The 27,284-nt window shown below is 51.5% G+C and overlaps 1 protein-coding gene across 3 annotated transcripts in view; it reads left to right on the forward strand.

Annotated features, from left to right (window-relative positions):
* Positions 1–27,284, forward strand: part of KIRREL1 (kirre like nephrin family adhesion molecule 1) — a 48,757-nt gene that overhangs the window by 1,404 nt on the left and 20,069 nt on the right. For 2 of the 3 annotated variants that reach the window (XM_085082312.1, XM_085082310.1), the window contains exons 2-6: positions 20,705–20,854; positions 22,116–22,265; positions 23,475–23,632; positions 24,273–24,423; positions 27,041–27,146. In XM_085082312.1, the coding sequence (XP_084938438.1) occupies positions 20,705–20,854; positions 22,116–22,265; positions 23,475–23,632; positions 24,273–24,423; positions 27,041–27,146 (715 nt within the window). Of the gene's footprint in view, positions 1–20,704; positions 20,855–21,547; positions 21,576–22,115; positions 22,266–23,474; positions 23,633–24,272; positions 24,424–27,040; positions 27,147–27,284 lie in introns of those variants that run through there. The other variant, XM_085082311.1, reaches the window with a different exon arrangement.

The raw sequence follows: 27,284 nt of genomic DNA on the forward strand, positions 1-27,284 counted from the left end.
CGTGGATTTCCCTCTCCGGTACCGGATGGTCCCGACGGAACCGGGCCCGGTTCTCCCCGCCCCGGTTCGGATCCTACCGGATCCCCCGGTACCGGGACTAAGGTTTGGGGTTCCTCTATCCGGATCCCAATTCCCGGTTCGGTTCGATTCCCGGTTCGATTCCCAATTCCCGGTTCGATTCCCAATTCCCAATTCCCGGTTCCGGTTCGATTCCCAATTCCCGGTTCGATTCCCGGTTCGGTTCGATTCCCAATTCCCGGTTCGGTTCCCAATTCCCAATTCCCTGTTCGGTTCCCGGTTCGGTTCGATTCCCAATTCCCGGTTCGATTCCGTGTTCGGTTCGATTCCCAATTCCCGGTTCGATTCCCTGTTCGGTTCGATTCCCAATTCCCGGTTCGATTCCCAATTCCCGGTTCGATTCCCAATTCCCGGTTCCGGTTCGATTCCCAATTCCCGGTTCGGTTCGAGTCCCAGTTCCCGGTTCGGTTCGATTCCCAATTCCCAATTCCCGGTTCGGTTCGATTCCCAATTCCTGATTCCCGGTTCCGGTTCGGAGGAGACCCCCGGAGCAGAGGGTGAGGAGGGGTCTCAACCCACCCCGGGGGTCCCCAAGACCCCCAAAATCCCACATTCCTTGGAAAACTCTGCCATCCTTTTTTCCCACCCCAACCCCTTCCAGAACCCCCCAAAAAACCCCAAAAACCCCCAAAAAACCCCAAAAAAACCCCAAAACCCCAAAATAACCCACGACCCCAAAAACCTCCAGGGAGGGAAACTGAGGCACGAGGGGGATGATCCTCCGTGCCAAGGTCACCCAGGGTTGGGGTGACACCTCTGTCACCCCCTCCCCAAAACCCCCTTTGGGGACAACAGGGAGGGTCACCACCCCCCCTGAGGTCACATATTTTTGGGGTCTCCCCCTCGTTTTTAGGGCCCCAGCGAGGCCTCCGGCTTCCTTTCCCAGCTGCAAAATCCAATCTAATTTTTAATTAAGGGGGCGGCGTTGCTAAGATGCCAAGAGGAGAGAGAGAGAGAGAGAGAGAGAGGGAAAAAAAAAAAAAAAGGGAAAAAAAAAAAAATAAAATCAAACCGCCTGGAGCTTTGGGGCTTTAAAAGGAGCGAGCAAAGCTTCTTATAGGGCCGGGAGGGGAGGGATGGAGATTTCACCCCCTGAGACCCCGGCGGGGCTGCGCGACCCTCCGGGAACAAAAGCGGCCGCGTGGGAGAGAGGGAGGGGAGAGGGGGAGAGGGGGAGAGGGGCCGGCGGAGGGAGGGAGTCGGTTTGGGGCGGGAGGACTGCGATTTCGGGTGGGATGGCTCCGTTTTGGGGCGGGATTGGGCAATTTGGGATGGGATGGCTCCGTTTTGGGGCGGAACGGCTCCGTTTTGGGGCGGGAGGGATTCGGTTCGGGGCGGGATGGGGTTGTTTGGGGTGGGATGGCTCCCGGTTTGGGATGGGAGGGAGTCGTTTGGGGGCGGAGGACTGCGATTTAGGGTGGATGGCTCCGTTTTGGGGCGGGATTGGGCAATTTGGGATGGAGCTCCGTTTTTGGGGCGGAACGGCTCCGTTTTGGGGCGGAACGGCTCCGTTTTGGGGTGGATGGGGCTGTTTTGGGGCGGGGAGGGATTCGGGTAGGGGTGGGATGGCTCCGTTTTAGGGTGGGATGGGGCGTTTTGGGGTGGGAGGGATTCGTTTTGGGGCGGGATGGAGTTGTTTTGGGGTGGGATGGCTCCGTTTTGGGGTGGGATGGGGCTGTTTTGGGGTGGGAGAGCTTCGGTTTGGGATGGGAGGGATTCGGTTTAGGATGGGATGGCTCTGTTTTGGGGTGGGATGGGGTTGTTTGGGGCGGGATGGGGCTGTTTGGGATGAGTTGGCTCCGTTTGGGGATAGGATGAGGGCGATTTGGGGTGGGATGGCTCCGTTTTGGGGTGTGATGGGGCTGTTTGGGGTGGGATGGGGCTGTTTGGGGTGGAATGGCTCCGGTTTGGGATGGGAGGGATTCGGTTTGGGGCGGGAGGACTGCGATTTAGGGTGGGATGGCTCCGTTTTGGGGCGGGATAGAGCTGTTTGGGGTGGGACAGCTATTTTTTGGGGTGGAATGGCTCCGTTTTGGGGTGGGATGGCTTCAGTTTGGGGCGGGATGGGGCTGTTTGGGATGGAATGGCTCCGTTTTGGGATGACATGGCTCCGTTTTGGGGCGGGAGGGATTCGGGTTGGGGCGGGATGGAGCTGTTTGGGGTGGGAGAGCTCCGGTTTGGGGTAGGAAGCTCCGTTTTGGGGTGGGAGAGCTTCGGTTTGGGGTGGGACGGCTCCGTTCTGGGGTGGAATGGCTCCGTTTTGGGGCGGGATGGGGCAGTTTGGGATGGAATGGCTCCGTTTTGGGGTGGGATGGGGCAGTCTGGGATGGGAGGGATTTGGTTTGGGATGGAATGGTTCCGTTCTGGGGCGGGATGGCTCCGGTTTGGGATGGGATGGCTCCGTTTTGGGGCGGCAGGAATTCGGTTTGGGGCGGGATGGGGTTGTTTGGGATGGAATGGCTCCGTTTGGGGGCGGGATGGAGTTGTTTGGGATGGGATGGCTCCGTTTCGGGGCGGGATGGGGCAGTTTTGGGGCGGGATGCGTCCGTTTTAGGGTGGCAGGAATTCGGTTTGGGGTGGGATGGGGTTGTTTGGGGCGGGAGGGATTCGGTTCGGGGTGGGATGAGGCTGTTTGGGGTGGGATGGCTCCGTTTTGAGACACTCCCGGTTTGGGATGGAATGGTTCCGTTCTGGGGCGGGAGAGCTCCGTTTTGGGGTGGGATGGGGCAGTTTGGGATGGAATGGCTCCGTTTTGGGGCGGGATGGGGCTGTTTGGGGTGGGAGAGCTTCGGTTTGGGATGGGAGGGATTCGGTTTGGGGTAGGAAGCTCCGTTTTGGGGCGGGATGGGGTTGTTTGGGGTGGAATGGCTCCGTTTTGGGGTGGGATGGGGTTGTTTGGGGTGGAATGGCTCCGTTTTGGGGCGGGACAGCACCGTTTGGGGGCGGGATGGCTTCGATTTGGGGTAGGATGAGGGCAGTTTGGGATGAGATGGCTCCGTTTTGGGGCGGGAGGGATTCGGGTTGGGGCGGGATGGGATTGTTTGGGACGGGATGGCTCCGTTTTGGGGTGGGAGAGCTCCGTTTTGGGGTGGGAGAGTTCCGTTTTGGGGTGGCAGGAATTCGGTTTGGGGCGGGATGGGGCTGTTTGGGATGGGATGGCTCCGTTTTGGGGCGGGATGGGTCCAGTTTGGGGTGGGAGAGCTCCGTTTTGGGATAAGAAGCTCCGGTTTGGGGCGAGATGGGGCTGTTTGCGGCGGGAGGGATTCGGTTTGGGGTGGAAGAGCTCCGTTTTGGGGTGGGATGGGGCAGTTTGGGATGGAATGGCTCCGTTTTGGGGCGGGAGGGATTCGGTTTGGGGTGGGATGAGGCTGTTTGGGGTGGGATGGCTCCGTTTTGAGACACTCCCAGTTTGGGATGGAATGGTTCCGTTCTGGGGTGGAATGGCTCCGTTTTGGGGCGGGAGGGATTCGGTTTGGGGTAGGACAGCTATTTTTTGGGGTGGGAGAGCTCCGTTTTGGGGCGGAATGGGGCAGTTTGGGATGGTTCCGTTCTGGGGCGGGAGGGATTCTGTTTGGGGTAGGAAGCTCCATTTTGGGGCCGGATGGGGCAGTTTTGGGATGGAATGGTTCCGTTCTGGGGTGGAATGGCTCCGTTTTGGGGCAGGATGGGGCTGTTTGGGGTGGGAGGGGGTTGTTTGGGGCGGAATGGTTCCGTTTTGAGACACCCCCAGTTTGGGGCGGGATGGCTCCGGTTTGGGGCGGGACAACTCCAGTTTGGGATGGGATGGCTCTGGTTTGGAATAGGATGGCTCTGTTTTGGGATAACTCCAGTTTGGGATGGGATGACTCCAGTTTGGGGTGGGATGACTCCAGTTTAGGATGGGATGACTCTGTTTTGGGGTGGGATGGCTCCGGTTTGGGATGACTCCAGTTCGGGATGGAATGGCTCCGTTATGGGACAACTCCAGTTTGGGGTGGGACAACTCCAGTTTGGGATGGGATGGCTCCGGTTTGGGGTGGGATGGCTCTGTTTTGGGATGACTCCAGTTTTGGAATGGAATGGTTCTGGTTTGGGATGACTGTTTTGGGATGGGACAACTCCAATTTGGGGTGGGATGACTCCAGTTTGGGGTGGGATGGCTCTGGTTTGACATGCCACCAGTTTGGGATGGGACAACTCCAGTTTGGGATGGGACAATTGCAGTTTGGGGTGGGATGGCTCCAGTTTGAGACACCTCCAGTTTGGGATGGGATAACTCCGGTTTGGGATGGGATGGCTCTGCTTTGGGATGACTGTTTTGGGGTGGAGTGGTTCCAGTTTGGGATGGGATAACTCCAGTTAGGGATGACACCAGTTTGGGATAACTCCAGTTTGGGATGGGATGGCTCTGTTTTGGGGTGGGATAGCTCCAGTTTGGGATGGGACGACTCCAGTTTGGAATGGGACAGCTCCAGTTTGGGATGGGACAATTCCAGTTTGGGATGGGACAACTCCAGTTTGGGATGGGACATTTCCAGTTTGGGATGGGACATTTCCAGTTTGGGATGGGACATTTCCAGTTTGGGATGGGATGATTCCAGTTTGGGACGACTCCAGTTTGGGATGGAATGATTCCAGTTTGGGATAAGACAGCCCCAGTATGGGATGGAATGGCTCTGGTTTGGGATGGGACAACTCCAGTTTGGGGTGGGATGATTCCAGTTTGGGATGGGACAGTTCTGTTTTGGGATGGGATGGGATGGAATGCTTCCAGTTTGGGATAACTCAATTTTGGGATGGGACAACTCCAGTTTGGGATGACTCCAGTTTGGGATGGGACAGCTCCAGTTTGGGATGGGACAGCTCTAGTTTGGGATGACTCCATTTTGGGATGGAATGGTTCCAGTTTGGGATGAGACAGCCCCAGTATGGGATGGAATGGCTCTGGTTTGGGATGGGACAACTCCAGTTTGGGGTGGAATGATTCCAGTTTAGGTTGGGGTGACTATGTTTTGGGGTGGGATGGCTTCAGTTTGGGGTGGGACAGCTCCAGTTTGGGATGGGATGGCTCTGCTTTGGGACAACTCCAGTTTGGGATGGGACGGCTCCAGTTTGGGATGGAATGGTTCCAGTTTGGGATGACTGTTTTGGGATGGGATGATTCCAGTTTGGGATGGGACAGTTCTGTTTTGGGATGGGATGGAATGATTCCAGTTTGGGATAACTCAATTTTGGGATGGGATGACTCCAGTTTGGGATGACTCCAGTTTGGGATGGAATTGTTCCGGTTTGGGATGACTGTTTTGGTTTGGGATAGCTCCAGTTTGGGATGGGACAGCTCCAGTTTGGGATGGGACAGCTCCAGTTTGGGATGGGACAACTCCAGTTTGGGGTGGGACAGCTCCAGTTTGGGATGGGATAGCTCTATTTTGGGATGACTCCGTTTTGGGATGGAATGGTTCCAGTTTGGGATGAGACAGCCCCAGTATGGGATGGAATGGCTCTGGTTTGGGATGGGACAACTCCAGTTTGGGGTGGGATGATTCCAGTTTGGGATGGGACAGTTCTGTTTTGGGATGGGATGGAATGATTCCAGTTTGGGATAACTCAATTTTGGGATGGGACGACTCCAGTCTGGGATGACTCCAGTTTGGGATGGAATTGTTCCGGTTTGGGATGACTGTTTTGGTTTGGGACGACTCCAGTTTGGGATGGGACAACTCCAGTTTGGGATGGGACAACTCCAGTTTGGGATGGGACAACTCCAGTTTGGGATGGGACGATTCCAGTTTGGGATGGGACGACTCCAGTTTGGGATGGGACGACTCCAGTTTGGGATGGGACGATTCCAGTTTGGGATGGGACGACTCCAGTTTGGGATGGGACAACTCCAGTTTGGGATGGGACAACTCCGGGGTGGGACGACTCCAGTTTGGGATGGGACGACTCCAGTTTGGGATGGGACGACTCCAGTTTGGGATGGGACGACTCCAGTTTGGGATGGGACGATTCCAGTTTGGGATGGGGTGATTCCAGTTTGGGATGGGATGATTCCAGTTTGGGACGACTCCAGTTTGGGATGGGACAACTCCAGTTTGGGATGGGACGACTCCAGTTTGGGATGGGACGACTCCAGTTTGGGATGGGACGACTCCAGTTTGGGACAACTCCAGTTTGGAATGACTCAATTTTGGGATGGGACAACACCATTTTGGGATCAGAGGTTCCCCCCACCCCAAACCCACCCCAAACCCACCCCAAACCCACCCCATCCCCTCCAATCCCAAATCCCCCTCTCCCCACCGCTATTCACCCCAAAATTTGGGGGTTTTTTGGGTTGGAATTTCGGGATTTTTTCCAGCAGGCCCTTTTTTGGGGTGGAACCCTTCGCCGTTCCCACCCCCGGCGCGCTGAATGGGTTTCATCACTCTTCATTTCTCACTAAATAATTTTCTGTATCTTATCTAAATGAAACCCATTATTCTTCCCCCCGTTTCAATCACTCGCCGTGATTGCGCCTCAAATTGAAATATTTATTCATTTTCGGGGTCGGGGTTTTTTTTTTTTTGCTCTCTGTGGGGTTTTTTTTATTCTTTTTTTTAGGATTTTTTTTTGTATTTTGGTTTATTTTGGTTTTTTCTTCCACTTTTGCTTCTCTTCCCTCATGCTGGGGTTGATGGAGAGGGGGAAAATGGGATTTGGGATGGAACTGGGATTGGAACTGGGATTGAACTGGGATGGAACTGGGGTGATGCTGGGGTTGTACTGGGATTGAACTGGGATTGAACTGGGATTGAACTGGGATTGGGATAGAGCTGGGATGGAACTGGGATTGGACTGGGATTGAACTGGGACAGAACTGGGATGGGGATAGAACTGGGATGGGAATAGAGCTGGGACAGAGCTGGGACAGAACTGGGGTGGAACTGGGATTGGACTGGGACAGAACTGGGATTGAACTGGAGTGATGCTGGGATTGGACTGGGATAGGGCTGGAACTGAACTGGGATTGAACTGGGATAGAGCTGGGACGGAACTGGGACGGAACTGGGGTGGAACTGGGGTGGAACTGGGGTGGAACTGGGATTGAACTGGGATTGAACTGGGACAGGGATAGGGGTTGGGTTGAACTGGGACGGAGCTGGGACAGAACTGGGATGGAGCTGGGACTGAACTGGGGTGATGCTGGGATAGGACTGGGATGGAACTGGGATTGAACTGGGATAGGGATAGAGCCGGGATGGAACTGGGACTGAACCTGGACAGAACCTGGATTGAACTGGGACAGAACTGGGACTGAACCTGGACTGAACTGGGACAGAACTGGGACTGAACCTGGACAGAACTGGGACTGAACCTGGACTGAACTGGGACTGAACCTGGACAGAACTGGGACAGAACTGGGATAGGGCTAGGATGGAATTGAGATGGAACTGGGGTGATGCTGGGATAGGACTGGGATGGAACTGGAATGGAACTGGGATGGAACTGGGGTGATGCTGGGATAGGACTGGGATGGAACTGGGATAGGGATAGAGCTGGGATTGAACTGGGATGGAACTGGGGTGATGCTGGGATGGGACTGGAATGGAACTGGGGTGGAACTGGGACAGAACTTGGACTGAACTGGGATTGAACTGGGGTGATGCTGGGACTGAACCTGGACTGAACTGGGATGGAGCTAGGATGAGATTGGGATTGAACTGGGATGGAGCTGGGATGGAACTGGGATTGAACTGGGACAGAACTGGGATGGAACTGGGATTGAAGTGGGGTGATGCTGGGATGGGACTGGGATTGAACTGGGATGGGACTAGGATGGAGCTAGGATTGAACTGGGATTGAGCTGGGATTGAACTGGGACTGAACTGGCATAGAACTGGGAGCTGGAAACTCCCCCATCGTTCCCCAGGGACACATCCCCATTTCCCCCCATTTTTCCCATTTCCCTTTTCCCATTTTCCCCCCATTTTCCTCCCATTTTTCCCATTTCCCTTTTCCCATTTTCTCCCTTTTTTCCCTCATTTTTCCCCATTTTTCTCCCATTTTTCTCCCATTTTTCCCCCATCTTCTCCATTTTTCTAACCCCAAATTCCCATTTTTCCTGTTTTTCCCCATTTTTCTAACCCCAAATTCCCATTTTTTCCCCATTTTTCACCCATTTTCCCCCCATTTTTCCCATTTTTTCCTCATTTCCCATTTCCCTTTGCCCATTTTTTCCCACTTTTCCCTCATTTTCCCCCCATTTTTTCCCTCATTTTCCCCATTTTTCTAACCCCAAATTCCCATTTTTTCCTGTTTTTCCCCCATATTTCCAACCCCAAATTCCCAGTTTTTCCTGTTTTTCCCCATTTTTCTAACCCCAAATTCCCAGTTTTCCCCATTTTTCTAACCCCAAATTCCCATTTTTCCCCATTTTCCCCATTTTTCTAACCCCAAATTCCCATTTTTCCCCATTTTCCACCCATTTTCCCCCCATTTTTCCCATTTTTTCCCCATTTTTCCATTTCCCTTTGCCCATTTTTTCCCACTTTTCCCTCATTTTCCCCCATTTTTTCCCATTTCCCCCCATTTTTCCAACCCCAAATTCCCATTTTTTCCTGTTTTCCCCCATTTTTCTAACCCCAAATTCCCATTTTTCCCTCATTTTCCCATTTTTCCAACCCCAAATTCCCATTTTTCTCCCATTTTCCCATCCCTTCCCACCCCAGGAATTCTCCCCCCTTTCCCCCAACGACCCCAAAACGAAATCCAGGAGCTTTTGGGGTCACCAGGACACTCACCGCTCTCCCGGCGGGAGGTTAATGACATTAATTACACTAATTACATTAATTACTTTAATCCCATCCCCATTTTTTTAATTCATTATTCATTTTTAATTCAGGATTTCTTTAATCCGGATTTTTTTCCCCCTCGCTGGCCTCAATCCCACCTGGGCAAATCCCTGGAATTTCCCCCAAAAATCCCATAATTTAATCTCTCCGCCCCAAAAAAACCCCCAAATTTCACTTTTTGGGGTGAATTTTGGGGATTTTGGGGTGGCAAGTAGGATTTGGGGTGAAATCCGGTTGGAAATTCGTCATTCCAGGTCGGTTTTCTCCTGGATTTTGGGATTTTTTTTGGGTGAAATCCTAGTTTTTCCAGAGGTTCCAATGATGTGGAATTCCTAAAATTACGAGATAAATTTGGGATAAATTTGAGATAAATTCGGGATAAATTCCGGATAAATTCTGGATAAATTTGATATCAATTCAGCATAAATGTGATATAAATTCAGGATAAATTCCGGATAAATTTGATATAAATTCAGTACAAATTCCAGATAAATTTTAGGATAAATTTGATATAAATTCAGGATAAATTCGGCACAAATTCAGGATAAATTTGGGATAAATTCGGGACAAATTCGGGACAAATTCGGGATAAATTTGATATAAGTTTAGTATAAATTCAGTATAAATTCCGGACAAATTCCGGATAAATTTTATATAAATCCACTATAAATTCGGGATAAAATCCGGATAAATTCCGGATAAATTCCAGATAAATTTTATATAAATCCACTATAAATTCCGGATAAATTTGGGATAAATTCCAGGTAAATTTGATATAAATCCACTATAGATTCCAGATAAATTCCAGATAAATTCGATATAAATTCCGGATAAATTTGATATAAATCCACTGTAAATTCCGGATAAATTTTAGTATAAATTTGATATAAATTCAGGATAAATTCGGGATAAATTCGATATAAATCCACTATAAATTCCGGATAAATTTTAGGATAAATTCCGGATAAATTTGATATAAATTCGCTATAAATCCACTATAAATTCCGGATAAATTTTAAGCTAAATTCCAGATAAATTTGATATAAATCCACCATAAATTCAGTATAAATTCCGGATAAAACCCCTTTAATTCCCAACATCACCTGGAGGTTTTCTCCTCCAAGCCGCGCCGCTCTTCCCTCTCCAGCCTCCTTTTCTCTTCATTATCTCTTAATTAATCACTCGGCTCGCGCACTTAGCGGCTAATTAAGCTCTCCTGGGCTCGAGGCTCATTTGCATAACCTCCTGCTCCCGGCGCGGGAGGGAGGGAGGAGGCGGAGGGGAGGTGGGATTTGGGGTTGGGGTTGGGATTTGGGGTTGGGATCGGGAGTTTTGGGGTTGGGATTGGGATGGGGATCGGGATCGGCAGTTCAGGGATTGGGATTGGGATTGGGATCGGCAGTTTTGGGATCAGGATTGGGATCGGGATTGGGATCGGCAATTTTGGGATTGGGGTCGGGATCGGGATTGGGATCGACAGTTCAGGGATTGGGATTGGGATTGGTGTTGGGATCGACAGTTCAGGGATTGGGATTGGGATTGGTGTTGGGATCGACAGTTCAGGGATTGGGATTGGGATTGGTGTTGGGATCGACAGTTCAGGGATTGGGATTGGGATCAGGGTCGGGATCGGGATCAGGATTGGGATCGACAATTTTGGGGTTGGGATCGGGATCAGGATTGGGATCGGGATTGGGATCAGCAGTTTTGGGGTTGGGATTGGGGTTGGGATCGGGATCGCCAGTTTTGGGGTTGGGATTGGGATGGGGATCAGGATCGACAGTTCAGGGATTGGAATTGGGATTGGGATTGGGATTGGGATTGGGGTCGGCATCGGGATCAGGATTGGGATCGACAATTTTGGGGTTGGGATTGGGATTGGGATTGGGGTTGGGATCGGGATCGACAGTTCAGGGATTGGGATTGGGATCGGGATCAGGATTGGGATCGACAATTTTGGGGTTGGGATCGGGATCAGGATGGAGATTGACAATTTTGGAATTGGGATTGGGGTCGGGATTGGGATCAGGATGGGGATCGACAGTTTTGGGATTGGGATCAGGATCAACAGTTCAGGGATTGGGATTGGGGTTGGGATCGACCATTCAGGGATTGGGATCGGGATCAACAATTTTGGGATTGGGATAGACAGTTCAGGGATTGGGATCGGGATCGACAGGTCAGGGATTGGGATCGGGATTGGGATCAACAATTTTGGGATTGGGATCAGGATAGACAATTTTGGGATTGGGATTGGGATCAGGATCGACAGTTCAAGGATCGGGATCAGGATCGACAATTTTGGGGTTGGGATTGGGATTGGGATCAGGATCAACAGTTCAGGGATTGGGGTTGGGGTTGGGATCGACAATTTTGGGATTGGGATTGGGATCGGGATCTACAGTTCAGGGATTGGGATTGGGATCAGGATTGTGATCAGGATTGGGATGGGGATCGACAATTCAGGGATTGGGGTCGGGATCAAATCAGCACCGGGATGAGGAGCTAGATGGATTGGGATTGGGATTGGGATTGGGATTGGGATTGGGATTGGGATCGGGATGTGCATCGGGATTGGCACCGCCGTGATCGGGATGGAGATGGGGATCGGGAGCAGGATTGGGTTGTGGAGCGGGATGTGCACCGATGGGGTCGACATCAGGATTGGCACCGTCAGGATGGGGATGGGGATTGGGATCGGGATCGGGATGGGGATCGGGATATGCACTGCGATTGGCACCGCCGGGATGGGGAATGGGGTTGGGGATCAGGATTGGGAGCGGGGTCAGGATCGGGATCAGGAGCAGGATGGGGATGTGCACCGGGATTGGCACCGACAGGATCCACATAGGGATTGGCACCGATGGGATCGGGATGGGGATAGAGATCGGGATCAGGACCGGGAGCAGGATTGGGATGTGCACCGGGGTTGGCACTGCTGGGACCGAGATCGGGATCAGGATCGGAATCAGGAGTGGGATCAGGATGTGCACTGGCATTGGGATCGGGATTGGGATCGGGATCGGGACTGAGATGTGCACCGGGATTGGCACTGGGACCGGGATTGGCACCACCGGGATTGGGACAGTGACCGAGATTGGGATCAGGATCGGGATCAGGATTGGGACTGAGATGTGCACTGGGATTGTCACTGCCGGGATTAGGACAGTGACTGGGATTGGGATTGGGATTGGGATTGGGATCGGGATTGGGATTGGGATCGGGATTGGGACTGAGATGTGCATCGGGATTGGCGCCGATGGGATCGACATCGGGATTGGCACTGCCGGGATCAGGACGGTGACCAAGATTGGGATCGGGAATGGGATCGGGATCAGGATGGTGACTGCGATCAGGATCGGGGTTGGGATCAGCACCTCTGGGATCAGGATTGGCACCCCCGGCAGCAGGATGGGGATCAGTATAGGGATCAGGATCAGGACTGGGATTGGAAGCGGCACTGGGATCGGGATCAGGATCAGGATCAGGATTGGGATTGGCACTGCCGGGGTTGGGATTGGGATCGGCATCTGGATCGGGATTGGGATTGGGATTGGGATTGGGATCAGCATCGGCATCTGGATCAGGAGCAGGATCAGGATCAGGATCGGGATTGGGATCGGGATCGGCATCTCCTGGATTGGAATCGGGATTGGGATCTGGGATCATTTGGGATTTAGGATTTGGGATTTAGGATGCAGGATTTGGGATCATTTGGGATCTGAGAGAATTTCGGATTTGGGATCTGAGAGAATTTTGGATTCGTGATCTGGGATCATCTGGGATTTGGGATCTCTGAGATTTGGGATCTCTGGGATTTGGGATATCTAGGGTTTGGGATCTCCATGGTTTGGGATCTCTGGGATTTGGGGTCTCTGGGATTTAGGATCTCCGAGATTTGGGGTCTCCAAGATTTGGGATCTCTGGGATTTGGGATTTGGGGTCTCTGGGATTTGGGATTTCCAGGATCACCTGGAAAATCCCCTCCAACCCAAATCCAGGTGACTCCAAACCTTTAGGATATCAGGAATAAAAGAGGAACCAACCCACCCGGGGGGGCAAAAAACTGGGGAAAAAAGGGGGAAAAATGGGAAAAAAGGGGGAAAATTAGAAAAAAAAGGGGAAAAAGGGGGAAGGGGGAATTTAGAAAAATGGGAAAAGGGGGAAAAAGGGGAAAAAATTAGAAAACATGGGGGAAAATGGGGAAAAATTAGAAAAAAAGGGGGAAAATGGAAAAGATGGGGAAAGAGGGAAAAAGGGGGAAAAAGGGGAAAAAATTGAGAAAAATGGGGAAATGGGGAAAAGGGGAAAAATTGGGGAAAAAGGGGAAAATGTGGAAAAAGGGGGAAAAAAGGGGAAAAATTAAAAATAAATTGGGAAAGGGGGGAAAATTAGAAAAATGGGGAGAAAATGGGAAAAATGGGAAAAAGAGGAAAAAGAGGAAAAAAAAGGGGAAAATGGGGAAAATGGGGGAAAATGGAGAAAAATTGGGGGAAAAGGGAAAAGAAGGAAAAAAAGGGGGAAAAGGGGAAAATGGGGGAAAAGGGGAAAAAGGGGAAGAAGGGGAAAAAATTATTAAAAATTGGGGAAAAAGGGGGAAAAATGGGGGAAATTAAAAAACAATGGGGAAAAAAGGGGAAAAAAGAGGATAAAAGGGGGGAAAAGGGGGAAAAAGGGAAAAAAATTATTTTAAAAAAGGGGAAAAAAAGGGGGAAATAAGGGGAAAAAAAGGGGAAAAAGGGGAAAAAAGGGGGAAAAAGTCCTTTTCTGCAAGGCTGGGCTGTGAAGAGCTGCCAGCGTTGCCATGGCAACGGGCGGATTGTGATCCAAGTGGAAATGAAAATATGGGAATGGGAATGATGGGAATGATGGGAATGGGGAGGAGGAGGGAAAAAAGGGGAAAAAAAAGGAAAAAAAAGGGAAAAAAAGGGAAAAAAAGGAAAAAAAAAGGAAAAAAAAAAGGAAAAAAAAATCAACTTTTCTTTCCAAGGCGAGGATGGTTTGGGAGGCGTTGCCATGGCAACGGGGTGGGGAAAAAATAGCTAAAAAAAATTTGGATTTAAATAGAATTAAAAATGGGAATGAAGGGAGGAGGAGGAGGAGGAGGAGAGGGATGAAGGATTCCAAATAGTTGGGATTATCCTTTCTGCCCCCAGGCTGGGTTTTTCCCCAAAAATTCAGGTTTTCACCCCAAAATAATCCAGGTTTTCCCACCAAAATCCACGTTTTCCCAAAAAAAAATCCAGGTTTTCACCCCAAAATTCATGTTTTCCCCCAAAATCCACAATTTTTCCAAAAAAATCCACATTTTCCAAAAAAAAATCCACATTTTCACCCCAAAATCCACATTTTTTCCCCAATAATTTGCGTTTTCACCCCAAAAAAATCCACATTTTCACCTCAAAATCCACATTTTTTCCCCAAAATCCACATTTTCACCCCAAAATCCACATTTTCTATCCTTCCCCAGGTGGGTTTTCCCCCAAAATCCACATTTTTCCCCAAAAAATCCACATTTTCACCCCAAAATCCACATTTTTCCCCAAAAAATCCACATTTTTTCCCCAAAAATCCACATTTTCCCCAAAAAAATTCCACATTTTCACCCCAAAATCCACCTTTTTCCCCAAAATTTCACGTTTTCCCCCCAAATCCACATTTTTTCCCCCAAAAAATCCACATTTCCCCCCTTTTTCTTTGGGGTTAATTTTTGGGTTTTTTTTTAGGGGAAATTCAGGAGTTTTTGGAATCGAGGTGAGAAACTGAGGCAAAAAAGTTCGATTTTCCCCTAAAAAATCAATAATTTCTGATTTTTTCCCCCAAAAAAATGGAAAATTCAGAATTAGCTACTCCCTGGCTGGTTTTGGATTAATTTTTGGGATTTTTTTTTAGGGGAAATTTAGGAGTTTTTGGTATCGAGGAGGGAAAATGAGGCAAAAAAATTCGATTTTCCCATAAAAAATCAACAATTTTTGATTTCTTCGCTGGTTTTGGGTTAATTTTAGGATTTTTTAGGGGGATTTAGGAGTTTTTGGGATTTTTTTAGGGGAATTTAGGAGTTTTTGGGATTTTTTTTAGGGGAATTAGGAGGTTTTGGGATTTTTTTTTAGGAGAATTAGGAGGTTTTGGGATTTTTTTAGGGGAATTTCTGAGGTTTTGGGATTTTTTTAGGGGGAAATTTAGGAGTTTTTGGGATTTTTTTAGGGGAATTTCAGAGTTTTTGGGATTGAGGTGAGAAACTGAGGCAAAAAAAAATCAATTTTCCCCTAAAAAATCAACAATTTCTGATTTTTTCCCCGAAAAAAAATGGAAAATTCAGAATTAGTTACTCCCTGGCTGGTTTGGGATTAATTTTTGGGATTTTTTTAGGGGAATTTAGGAGGTTTTGGGATTGTTTTAGGGGAAATTTGGAGGTTTTGGGTTTTTTTAGGGGAATTTAGGAGTTTTTGGGATTTTTTTTAGGAGAATTTCGGAGTTTTTGGGATTTTTTTAGGGGAAATTTAGGACTTTTTGGGATCGAGGTGAGAAAATGAGGCAAAAAAATTCGATTTTCCCCTAAAAAATCAACAATTTCTGATTTTTTTTCCCGAAAAAAAATGGAAAATTCAGAATTAGTTACTCCCTGGCTGGTTTTGGATTAATTTTTGGGATTTTTTAGGGGAAATTTCAGAGTTTTGGGAGTTTTTTTAGGGGAAATTTCGGAGTTTTTGGGATTTTTTAGGGGAATTTAGGAGGTTTTGGGATCGAGGTAAGAAAATGAGGCAAAAAAATTCGATTTTCCCATAAAAAATCAACAATTTTTGGTTTTTTTCCGGAAAAAAAAAAGAAAATTCAGAATTAGTTACTCCATTGCCGCTTCAGGATTAATTTTTTGGGATTTTTTAGGGGAATTTAGGGTTGGAAATGAAGTTTTTGGGATCGAGGTGAGAAAACGAGGCAAAAAAATTCGATTTTCCCCTAAAAAATCAACAATTTCTGATTTTTTCCCGAAAAAAAATGGAAAATTCAGAATTAGTTACTCCCTGGCTGGTTTTGGATTAATTTTTGGGATTTTTTTTAGGGAAATTTCAGAGTTTTTGCGATCGAGGTGAGAAACTGAGGCAGAAAAATTCGATTTTCCCATAAAAAATCAACAATTTTTGATTTCTTCGCTGGTTTTGGGTTAACTTTTGGGATTTTTTGGGGGGAATTTGGAGGTTTTGGGATTTTTTTTTAGGGGAATTTAGGAGGTTTTGGGATTTTTTTTAGGGGAATTTAGGAGTTTTTGGGATTTTTTTTAGGGGAAATTAGGGGTTTTTGGGATTTTTTTAGGGGGATTTCGGAGTTTTTGGGATTTTTTTAGGGGAATTAGGAGTTTTTGGGATTTTTTTAGGGGAAATTTGGAGTTTTGGGAATTTTTTTAGGGGAAATTTGGAGTTTTTAGGATTTTTTTAGGGGAAATTTAGGACTTTTTGGGATCGAGGTGAGAAAATGAGGCAAAAAAATTCGAATTTCCCATAAAAAAATCACAAATTTTTAGTTTCTTACCCCCCAAAAAAATGGAAAATTCAGAATTAGCTACTCCCTGGCTGGTTTGGGATTAATTTTTGGGATTTTTTTAGGGGAAATTTAGGACTTTTTGGGATCGAGGTGAGAAAATGAGGCAGAAAAATTCGATTTTCCCATAAAAAAATCAACAATTTCTGATTTTTTCCCCGAAAAAAAAAAGTGGAAAATTCAGAATTAGCCCCAAAAATGGAAGAAAAACCCCCCAAAAAATCCCCAAAAAAAATCCCCAAAAACTCGGGGAGTTGAGGGTTAAAACTTCAGGGTTTTCCAAGAGGAGCCTCGGCAGGAAATTCCTCAAATTCCAGCCTTGTGGGATCATCGCTGTGGGATCGGAGCGAAGGGAGAAAAGGGAAAAAGGGAGGGGAGGAGTTGGGGACAGCCAGGAAAATGAGTTTGGGGACAAAAAAATGGGAGTTTGAGAGGAAAAAATTGAGTTTGGGGCAAAAAATGGGAGTTTGGGGACAAAAAATGGGAGTTTGAGAGGAAAAAATGGGAGTTTGGGGACAAAAAATGGGAGTTTGAGAGGAAAAAATTGAGTTTGATACTAAAAAAAAGGAGTTTGAGAGCAAAAAATGGAGTTTGAGAGCAAAAAATGGGAGTTTGAGAGAAAAAAATAGGAGTTTGAGAGCAAAAAATAGGAGTTTGAGAAAAAAAATGAGGTTAGGGACAAAAAATGGAGTTTGGGGACAAAAAATGGAGTTTGGGGACAAAAAAATGGGAGTTTGAGAGCAAAAAATAGGAGTTTGAGGGCAAAAAATTGAGTTTGGGGCAAAAAATGGGAGTTTGAGAGCAAAAAATGGGAGTTTGAGAGCAAAAAAATGGGAGTTTGGGAGCAAAAAATGGGAGTTTGAGAGAAAAAAATGGGAGTTTGAGGGCAAAAAAATGGGAGTTTGAGAGGAAAAAAATGAGTTTGATACTAAAAAAAAGGAGTTTGAGCCCAAAAAAAGGAGTTTGAGAGCAAAAAATGGGAGTTTGGGGACAAAAAATGGGAGTTTGAGAGGAAAAAATGGGAGTTTGGGGACAAAAAATGGGAGTTTGAGAGCAAAAAATGGGAGTTTGATACTAAAAAAAAGGAGTTTGAGCCCAAAAAATAGGAGTTTGAGCACTAAAAAAATGAGATTGAGCCAAAAAAAATCGAGTTTGAGCCCAAAAAAAGGAGTTTGAGAGCAAAAAATGGAGTTTGAGCCCCAAAAAATGAGGTTTGATAGCAAAAAATTGAGGTTGATCTCAAAAAAATCGAGTTTGAGCCCAAAAAAAAGGAGTTTGAGAGCAAAAAAATGAGGTTTGGTACTGAAAAATTGAGGTTGATACTAAAAAAAGGGAGTTTGAGCTCAAAAAAGGAGTTTGAGAGCAAAAAAAAGGAGTCTGATCCCAAAAAATTGAGGTTTATACTAAAAAAAGGAGTTTGAGAGCAAAAAATAGGAGTTTGAGCCCAAAAAACCAAGTTTGATCCCAACAAAATGGGGTTGATCCCCAAAAAAATGAGTTTGATCCCAAAAAGTTGAGGTTGATCCCAAAAAACCCGAGTTTGATCCCAAAAAAACCGAAGTCGATTTCCCCCATAAAATCACAGAGCCGCTAAATGTCATTTTTTTGGGAATTCCGAGCTCCTTTTGGGGGGGAATTTCGGGAATTTTGGAGCGGATTTTTGGGGTGGATTTTCGGGAATTTTGGGGTGGATTTTGGGGTGGATTTTCTGGATTTTTGGGAATTTTGGGGTGGATTTTTGGGAATTTTGGGGTGGATTTTCGTTTGGGGATCAAAAGCTATTTTTTGGGTTCTAAAGCAAATTTTTGGGATCAAAAGCGATTTTTTTGGGGATCAAAAGCAATTTTTTGGGATCTAAAGCAATTTCTTGGCATCAAAACCAAATTTTTGGGATCTAAACTAATTTTTTTGGGATCTAATGCCATTTTTTGGGGATCAAAAGCAACTTTTTGGGGATCCAAAGCAATTTTTTGGGATCCAAAGCAATTTTTTAGGATCAAAAGCAATTTTTTGGGGATCAAAAGCAATTTTTTTGGGGATCCAAAGCGATTTTTTGGGGATCAAAACCAACTTTTTGGGATCAAAAGCAATTTTTTGGTGTCTAAAGCAATGTTTTGGGGATCGAAAGCGATTTTTTTGGGATCAAAACCAATTTTTTTAGGATCAAAACCAATTTTTTGGGATCAAACCGGATTTCCCTCCTCCCCCACCACCTCAAACCGCCCGAAATTTCCCCAGATTCCCGGAATTTCGGGCAAAAAACCCGCGATTCGAGCAGGGAAAGTGCCACCCGGGGTGTCCCTCTGGCCATCCCGGGCCGTGTCCCCAAGTCCCCGCCCCGTGTGACATCGCCATCGATCCCCGCGTGACTCCGCAGGGGACAGTGCCATCGATCCCTGAGCTGTGTGACAGAGGGACAGAGGGACAGGGACGGCGGGCTGGGGACAGCCGGGGGTCTGCCGGGAGCCTCGGGGGGCGCGGGGACAGCGGGGGACATCCTGGGGTGATCCTCGGTGGCTCTGGGGGTTGTGGGGACATCGCGGGGACATCTGGGGACATCCTGGGTGGCTCCGGGAGGATCCTGAGCAGCTTTGGGGACATCCTGGGTGGCTTTCGGGGTCGCGGGGACATCGGGGTGACATCGGGGGACATCCTGGGGTGATCCTCAGTGGCTCCGGGGGTCGCGGGGACATTGCGGGGGACATTGCGGGGACATCGTGGGGACGTCTGGGGACATCCTGGGTGGCTCTGGGGACATAGGGGGACATTGTGGGGACATCTGGGGACATTGCGGGGGACATCACAGAGACATCTGGGGACATCCTGGGTGGCTCTGGGGGTCGTGGGGACATCAGGAGACATCGCAGGGATATCGGGGGACATCAGGGGGACATCTGGGGACATCCTGGGTGGCTCTGGAGGTCGTGGGGACATCGGGGGACATCTGGGGACATTGCAGGGACGTCGGGGGGACATCTGGGGACATCCTGGGTGGCTCCGGGAGGATCCTGAGTAGCTTTGGGGACAGCCTGGGGTGATCCTCGGTGGCTCTGGGGGTCGTGGGGACATCCTGGGTGGCTCCAGGGGGATCCTGAGGAGATCCTGGGTGGCTCCGGGAGGATCTCAAGCAGCTTTGGGGACATCTGGGGGGATTCTCGGTGGCTTTGGGGGTCGTGGGGACATCGGGGGGACATTTGGGGACATCCTGGGTGGCTCTGGGGGTCACGGGAAGGTCTGGAGGGATCCTGAGGAGATCCTGGGTGGCTCTGAGGGGATCCCAGGAGGATCTCGAGCAGCTTTGGGAAGATTCCAGGAGGATCCCGGGAGAATCCCAAACTTCGGGACAATCCCAAACTTCGGGATGATCCCGGGAGGATCCTGAACTCCGGGAAGATCCAAGGGACATCCCAGGAGAATCCCAAACTCTGGGACGATCCCAAAACCTGGGAAGATCCAAGGGACATCCCAGGAGAATCCCAAACTCCAGAGGGATCCCAGGAGAATCCCAAACTCCAGGACAATCCCAGGAGAATCCCAAACCCCGGGGTGATCCCAGAAGGATCCCAAACTCCGGGAAGATCCAAGGGACATCCCAGGACAATCCCAACCCCTGGGACGATCCCAGGAGAATCCCAAACCCCAGGACAATCCCAAACTCCAGGACAATCCCAAACCCCGGGACAATCCCAGGAACACCCCAGGAGGATCTCAAACTCCGGGACAATCCCAGGAAAATCCCAAACTCCTGGACAATTCCAAACCCCAGGACAATCCCAATCCCCTGACGATCCTGGGAGGATCCCAAACTCCGGGAAAGTCCTGGGAGAATCCCAAACCCCGGGACAATCCCAAACTCCGGGACGATCCCAGGAGAATCCCAAACCCTGGGACAATCCCAAACTCCGGGACGATCCCAAACCCTGGGACGATCCCAAACTCCAGTGTGATCCCAGGCAGATTCCAAACCCTGGGAAGACCCCAGGAACATCCCAGGACAATCCCAAATTCTGTGACAATCCCAAACCCCGGAACAATCCCAAACTCCGGGACGATCCCAGGAGAATCCCAAACCCCAGGAACATCCCAGGACGATCCCAAACTCCGGGGTGATCCCAGGCAGATTCCAAACCCTGGGAAGACCCCAGGAACATCCCAGGACAATCCCAAATTCCGTGACAATCCCAAACCCCGTGACAACCCCAGCATGGCGGGAATGTCCGGTCAGGACGCCGCGGGTTGCCGGTCACTCCGCGGTGACCGTCCCGCCGTGGCCGCAGCGCTGCAGCCCAGGTTCGTGGAGGAGCCCGAGGACCAGGCGGTGGTGGCCGGCCAGAGGATCGTCCTGTCCTGCGTGGTGCTCAACTACTCGGGGATCGTGCAATGGACCAAGGACGGGCTGGCCCTGGGCATGGGACAGGGGCTCAAAGGTGGGGACACGGTGGCACTGGGGTGTCACCTCACTGAGGTGGCTCTGGGCATGGGACAGGGGCTGAAAGGTGGGGACACGGTGGCACTGGGGTGGCACCTCACAGGGGTGTCACTGGGCATGGGACAGGGGCTGAAAGGTGGGGACATGGTGGCACTGGGGTGGCACCTCACAGGGGTGTCACTGGGCATGGGACAGGGGCTGAAAGGTGGGGACATGGTGGCACTGGGGTGGCACCTCACTGGCATGTCACAGGGGTGGCCCTGGGCATGGGACAGGGGCTCAAAGATGGGGACACGGTGGCACTGGGGTGTCATGTCACCCATGGGACTGCGGTGTCACTGGGCATGGGACAGGGGCTGAAAGGTGGGGACACGGTGGCACTGGGGTGGCACCTCACTGGGGTGTCACTGGGCATGGGACAGGGGCTCAAAGGTGGGGACATGGTGGCACTGGGGTGGCACCTCACTGGCATGTCACAGGGGTGGCCCTGGGCATGGGACAGGGGCTCAAAGATGGGGACACGGTGGCACTGGGGTGTCATGTCACCCATGGGACTGCGGTGGCACTGGGCATGGGACAGGGGCTGAAAGGTGGGGACACGGTGGCACTGCGGTGTCACCTCACTGGGGTGTCACCCATGGGACTGAGGTGGCACTGGGGGGTGTCATCTTATAGGCATGTCACAGGGGTGGCCCTGGGCATGGGGCAGGGGCTCAAAGGTGGGGGCACGGTGGCACTGGGGTGGCACTGGGTTGTCACCTTACAGTGATGTCACCCACAGGGCAGGGGTTTCCCTGTGGGATTGGGGTTTCCCTATGGGATCAGGATGTCCCTGTGGGGTCAGGATGTCCCTGTGTGACCCTGTCGGTGTCCCCATGGTGTCCCCAGCCTGGCCGCGGTACCGCATCGTGGGCACTATTGGATCAAGATGTCCCTGTAGGATCAGGATTTCCCTATGGGATCAGAATGTCCTTGTGGGGTCAGGATGTCCCTGTGTGACCCTGTCGGTGTCCCCGTGGTGTCCCCAGCCTGGCCGCAGTACCCCATCATGGACACTATGGGATCGGGGTTTCCCTATGGGATTGGGATGTCCCTGTGCCACCAAGGTGACCCTGTCGGTGTCCCTGTCCCCAGCCTGGCTGCGGTACCGCATCGTGGGCATTATGGGATTGGAGTTTCTCTATGGGATTGGGGTTTCCCTATGGGGTCAGGATGTCCCTATGGGATCAGGGTGACCCTGTCGGTGTCCCTGTCCCCAGCCTGGCCGCGGTACCGCATCGTGGGCACGGCCGACTCGGGGCAGTACAACCTGGAGATCCGCGACGCAGAGCTCTCCGATGACGCTGTCTACGAGTGCCAGGCCACCGAGGCCGCGCTGCGCTCGCGCCGCGCCCGCCTCACCGTGCTCAGTGAGTGACACTGCTGTCCCCAAGGGGTCCCTGTGTCACCAAGGGGTCCCTGTGTCACCAAGGGCTCCCCGGGTCACCCTGCACCCGCCTCACCGTGCTCAGTGAGTGACACATGTGTCCCTGTGTCCCCGGGTCACCAAGGGGTCCCCATGTCACCCTGCACCCACCTCACTGTGCTCAGTGAGTGACATACCTGTCCCCGTGTCCCCATGTCACCAAGGGGTCCCCATGTCACCCTGCACCCACCTCACCGTGCTCAGTGAGTGACACACCTGTCCCCGTGTCACCAAGGGTTCCATGGGTCACCCAGGGCACGCTGTGTCACCCATGGCCTGTCCCCTGGTGTCCTTGTGTCCCCAAGGGGTCCCTGGGTCACCCTGCACCCGCCTCACCGTGCTCAGTGAGTGACACACTGTCCCCGTGTCCCCGTGTCACCAAGGGGTCCCCAAGGGCTCCCCGGGTCACCCTGCACCCGCCTCACCGTGCTCAGTGAGTGACACTGCTGTCACCAAGGGGTCCCTGGGTCACCCTGCACCCGCCTCACCGTGCTCAGTGAGTGACACACCTGTCCCCAGGGGGTCCTCAAGGGGTCCCCGGGTCACCCAGGGCACACTGTGCCCATCTCACCGTGCTCAGTGAGTGTCACACTGTCCCCTGCTGTCCCCAAGGGCTCCCTGGGTCACCCATGGCCTGTCCCCTGCTGTCCCTGTGTCCCCAAGGGCTCCCCAGGTCACCCAGGGCATGCTGTGCCAGCTTCACTGTGCTCAGTGAGTGTCACATCTGTCCCCGTGTCCCCAGGCGGTCCCCGGGTCACCCATGGCCTGTCCCCCACGGTCCCCATGTCCCCAAGGGCTGCCTGTGTCACCCAAGGGGTCTCCATGTAACCTACAGTCCCCTGTGTCCCCAAGGGCTCCCTGGGTCACCCATGTCTCCCTGGGTCACCCATGGTCCCCATGTCCCCTCAGTCCCCCGTGTCCCCAAGTTCACCCTCCAACCTGCTGACCCCTCAGTCCCCTCAGTCCCCAGTGTCCCCAAGGTCACCCTGCTGTCCCCTCTGTCCCCCACAGTCCCCCGTATCCCCAAGGTCACCCTGCTGTCCCCCGTGTCCCCAAGGTCACCCTGCTGTCCGCTGTGTCCCCTCAGTCCCCTCAGTCCCCTGCTGTCCCCAGTGTCCCCAAGGTCACCCTGCTGTCCCCTGTGTCCCCTCAGTCCCCCCCGAGGACCCCACGATCGACGGAGCCCCCGAGATCCTGCTGAGGGCAGGGACACCCTACAACCTGACGTGTCGCGCGCGCAGCGCCAAGCCCGCCGCCACCATCGCCTGGTTCCGCGATGGCCTCCAGCAGGACGGCGCCGTCACCGTCACGGTATGTCCCCAGTGTCCCCAGTGTCCTCAGTGTCCCTCCCAGTGTCCCTCCCAGTGTCCCCAGTGTCCCTCTCAGTGTCCCCAGTCCCTCCCCAGTGTCCCTCCAAGTGTCCCCAGTGTCCCTCTCAGTGTCCCCCAAACCCGCCGCCACCATCGCCTGGTTCCGCGATGGCCTCCAGCAGGACGGCGCCGTCACCGTCACGGTATGTCCCCAGTGTCACCAGTGTCCCCAGTGTCCTCAGTGTCCCTCCCAGTGTCCCTCCCAGTGTCCCCAGTGTCCCCCAAGCCCGCCGCCACCGTCGCCTGGTTCCGCGATGGCCTCCAGCAGGACGGCGCTGTCACCGTCACGGTATGTCCCCAGTGTCACCAGTGTCCCCAGTGTCCCACTCAGTGTCCCCAGTGTCCCCCCAAACCTGCCGCCACCATCGCCTGGTTCCGCGATGGCCTCCAGCAGGGCGGCGCTGTCACCGTCACGGTATGTCCCCAGTGTGTCACCAGTGTCCCCAGTGTCCCCAGTGTCCCTCCCAGTGTCCCCAGTGTCCTCCTAGTGTCCCCAGTGTCCCCGGTGTCCCCAATGTCCCCAGTTCCTGCCGGTGTCCTCAGTGTCCCCAGCGCTGTCACCACGTCCCCTGTGACCGCAGGAGGTGCTGGCCGATGGCAAGCGGGAGACCACCACGAGCCTGCTGGCCATCAACCCCACCGAGCTGGACATCGGCCGGACCTTCTCCTGCCGCAGCTCCAACGAGGCCGTGCCGGCCGGCAAGGAGACCTCCGTCCGCCTCAACGTCCACCGTGAGTGGCCCTTGGGGACATGGGGACACCCTTGGGGACATGGGGACACCCTTGGGGGCATCGTGGGGGTGAGGGGTGGGGAGGTGGGTGTGGGTTTTGGGGGGATTTTGGGGGTTTTTGGGGGTTTTGGGGGGTTTGGAGTTTGGTGGGGAGGAGGAGGAGGAGGAGGAGGAAGAAGAGAGGAAGAGGAGGAGGAAGAGAAGAGGAAGAGGAGGAAAAGGAGGAAGAGAACAAGAAGAGGGCAATAAGGAGGAGAAGGAAGAGGAGAAGAAAAAGAGGAGGAAGAAGAGGAAGAAGATGAGGAGAAGAAGGAGGAGGAGGAAGAGGAGGAGGGGGAGGAGAATAAGAGGAAGAGGAGAAGAAGAAGGAAGAAGAGGAAGAAGAGGAGGAGGGGGAGGAGAAAATGAAGAAGGGAAGAGGAGGAAGAGGAGGAGGAGAAGAGGAGGAGGAAGAGATGAAGAGGAAGAGGAGGAAGAGGGGGAGGGGGAGGAGGAGAATGAGCAAGAGGATGAAGAGGAAGAGAAAGAGGAGGAAGAAGAGGAGGAAGAGGAGGAGGAGAAGGAGGAGATGAAGAGAAGAAGGAGAAGGAGGAAAATGAGGAGAAGGAGGAGGAAGAAGATGAGGAGAAGAAGAGAAAGGAGAGGAGGAGGAGAAGATAAGGAAGAGGAGGAGGAGGAAGATGAGGAGGAGGCGGAAGAGGAGGAGGAAGAGAAGAAGAGGAGGAGGAGGGGGAGGAGAAGAAAATGAGGAGAAGAAGAGAAGAGGAGGAAGAGGAGAAGAAGAAGAGGAGGAAGAGGAGGACGATTAGGAGAAGAAAGAAGAGGAGGAGGAGAAAAAGAACAAGAGGAGGAGAAGGAGGAGGAAAAGGAGGAAGAAGAGGAGGAGGAGGAGAAGAAAGAAGAAGAAGAAGAAGAGGAGGAGGAAGAGGAGAAGGAGGAGGAGGAGAAAAAGAGGAGGAAGAGGAGGAAGAGAAGGAAGAAGAGGAGGAGGCAGGGCGGCGCTCGGTGGCAAACACTGCCCTCTGGTGGCTGCTGCGGGAACTGCAGGCCACCAGAGCCACCGGGAGGGGACAGCGGGTGACACCCGGGAGGGGCTTGGGGTCCCCACAAGGACAGTGAGTGACACCCGGGAGGGGCTTGGGGTCCCCAAAAGGACAGCGAGTGACACCCGGGAGGAGATTAGGGTCCCCAAAAGGACAGCGGGTGACACCCGGGAGGGGTTTGGGGTCCCCACAAGGACAGGGATTTAGGATTCCCACATGGGATGGGATTTAGGATCCCCACAAGGACAGGGATTTAGGATTCCCAAAATGGGATGGTATTTGGGATCCCCAAAAGGGCAGGGATTTAGGATGACCGCATTGGGATGGGATTTAGGATCCCCACAAGGAGAGAGATTTAGGATTCCCACACTGGGATGGGATTTAGGATTCCCACCCTGGGAGGGATTTGGGATCCCAAAAAGGACAGAGATTTAGGATTCCCAAACTGGGACAGGATTTAGGATTCCCACAAGGACAGGGATTTAGGATTCCCACACTGGGATGGGATTTAGGGTCTCTACAAGGACAGGGATTTAGGATTCCCAAATTTGGATGGGATTTAGGATCCCCACAAGGACATGGATTTAGGATTCCCAAATTTGGATGGGATTTGAGGTCTCTACAAGGACAGAGATTTAGGATTCCCACCCCGGGAAGGATTTAGGGTCCCCACAAGGACATGGATTTAGGATTCCCACATGGGATGGGATTTAGGATCCCCACAATGACAGGGATTTAGGATTCCCACACTGGGATGGGATTTAGGATCCCCAGAAGGACAGGGATTTAGGATTCCCACCCCAGGAGGGATTTAGGATCCCCACAAGGATGGATTTAGGATTCCCACACTGGGATGGGATTTAGGGTCTCTACAAGGACAGGGATTTAGGGTCCCCATTTTCTGGGAACCCAAATTTGGATGGGATTTAGGATCCCCAGAAGGACAGGGATTTAGGATCCCCAAAAGGACAGGGATTTAGGATTCCCACACTGGGATGGCATTTAGGGTCTCCATTTCCTGGGAATCCAAATTTGGATGGGATTTAGGATCCCAACAAGGACAGGGATTTAGGATTCCCACTCTGGGATGGGATTTAGGATCCCCACATTGGCATGGATTTAGGATTCCCTCACTGGGATGGGATTTAGGATCCCCACAAGGACAGAGATTTAGGATTCCCACCCCGGGAGGGATTTGGGATCCCCACAAGGACAGAGATTTAGGATTCCCAAATTTGGATGGTATTTAGGGTCTCTACAAGGACAGGGATTTAGGATCCCCACAAGGACAGGGATTTAGGATCCCCAAACTGGATAGGATTTAGGATCCCCACAAGGACAGGGATTTAGGATTCCCACAAGGACAGAGATTTAGGATCCCCACAAGACAGGGATTTAGGATCCCCACAAGACAGGGATTTAGGATCCCCACAAGGACAAGGATTTAGGATTCCCACAAGACAGGGATTTAGGATTCCCACAAGGACAGGGATTTAGGATTCCCACAAGGACAGGGATTTAGGATTCCCACATGGGGTGGGATTCAGGGCTCCTGACCCCATGCCGACCCCACAGATCCCCCGACGGTCACGCTGTCCATCCAGCCCCAGACGGTGCAGGAGGGCGAGAGGGTCGTGTTCACCTGTATGGCCACAGCCAACCCCGAGATCAAAGGCTACAGGTGACCCCAAATCCCGGGGTTGGGGATTTAGGGTTGGAATTGGGATTGGGATGAGATGGGATTGGGTTTGGGGTTGGGATGGGATTGGGTTTGGGGTTGGAATTGGGATTGGGGTTGGAATTGGGGTTGGAATTGGAG

This window comes from Lichenostomus cassidix, chromosome 25, assembly GCF_008360975.1.
Source record: "Lichenostomus cassidix isolate B80296 chromosome 25, HeHo_3.0, whole genome shotgun sequence".
Taxonomy (NCBI): Eukaryota; Metazoa; Chordata; class Aves; order Passeriformes; family Meliphagidae; genus Lichenostomus; species Lichenostomus cassidix.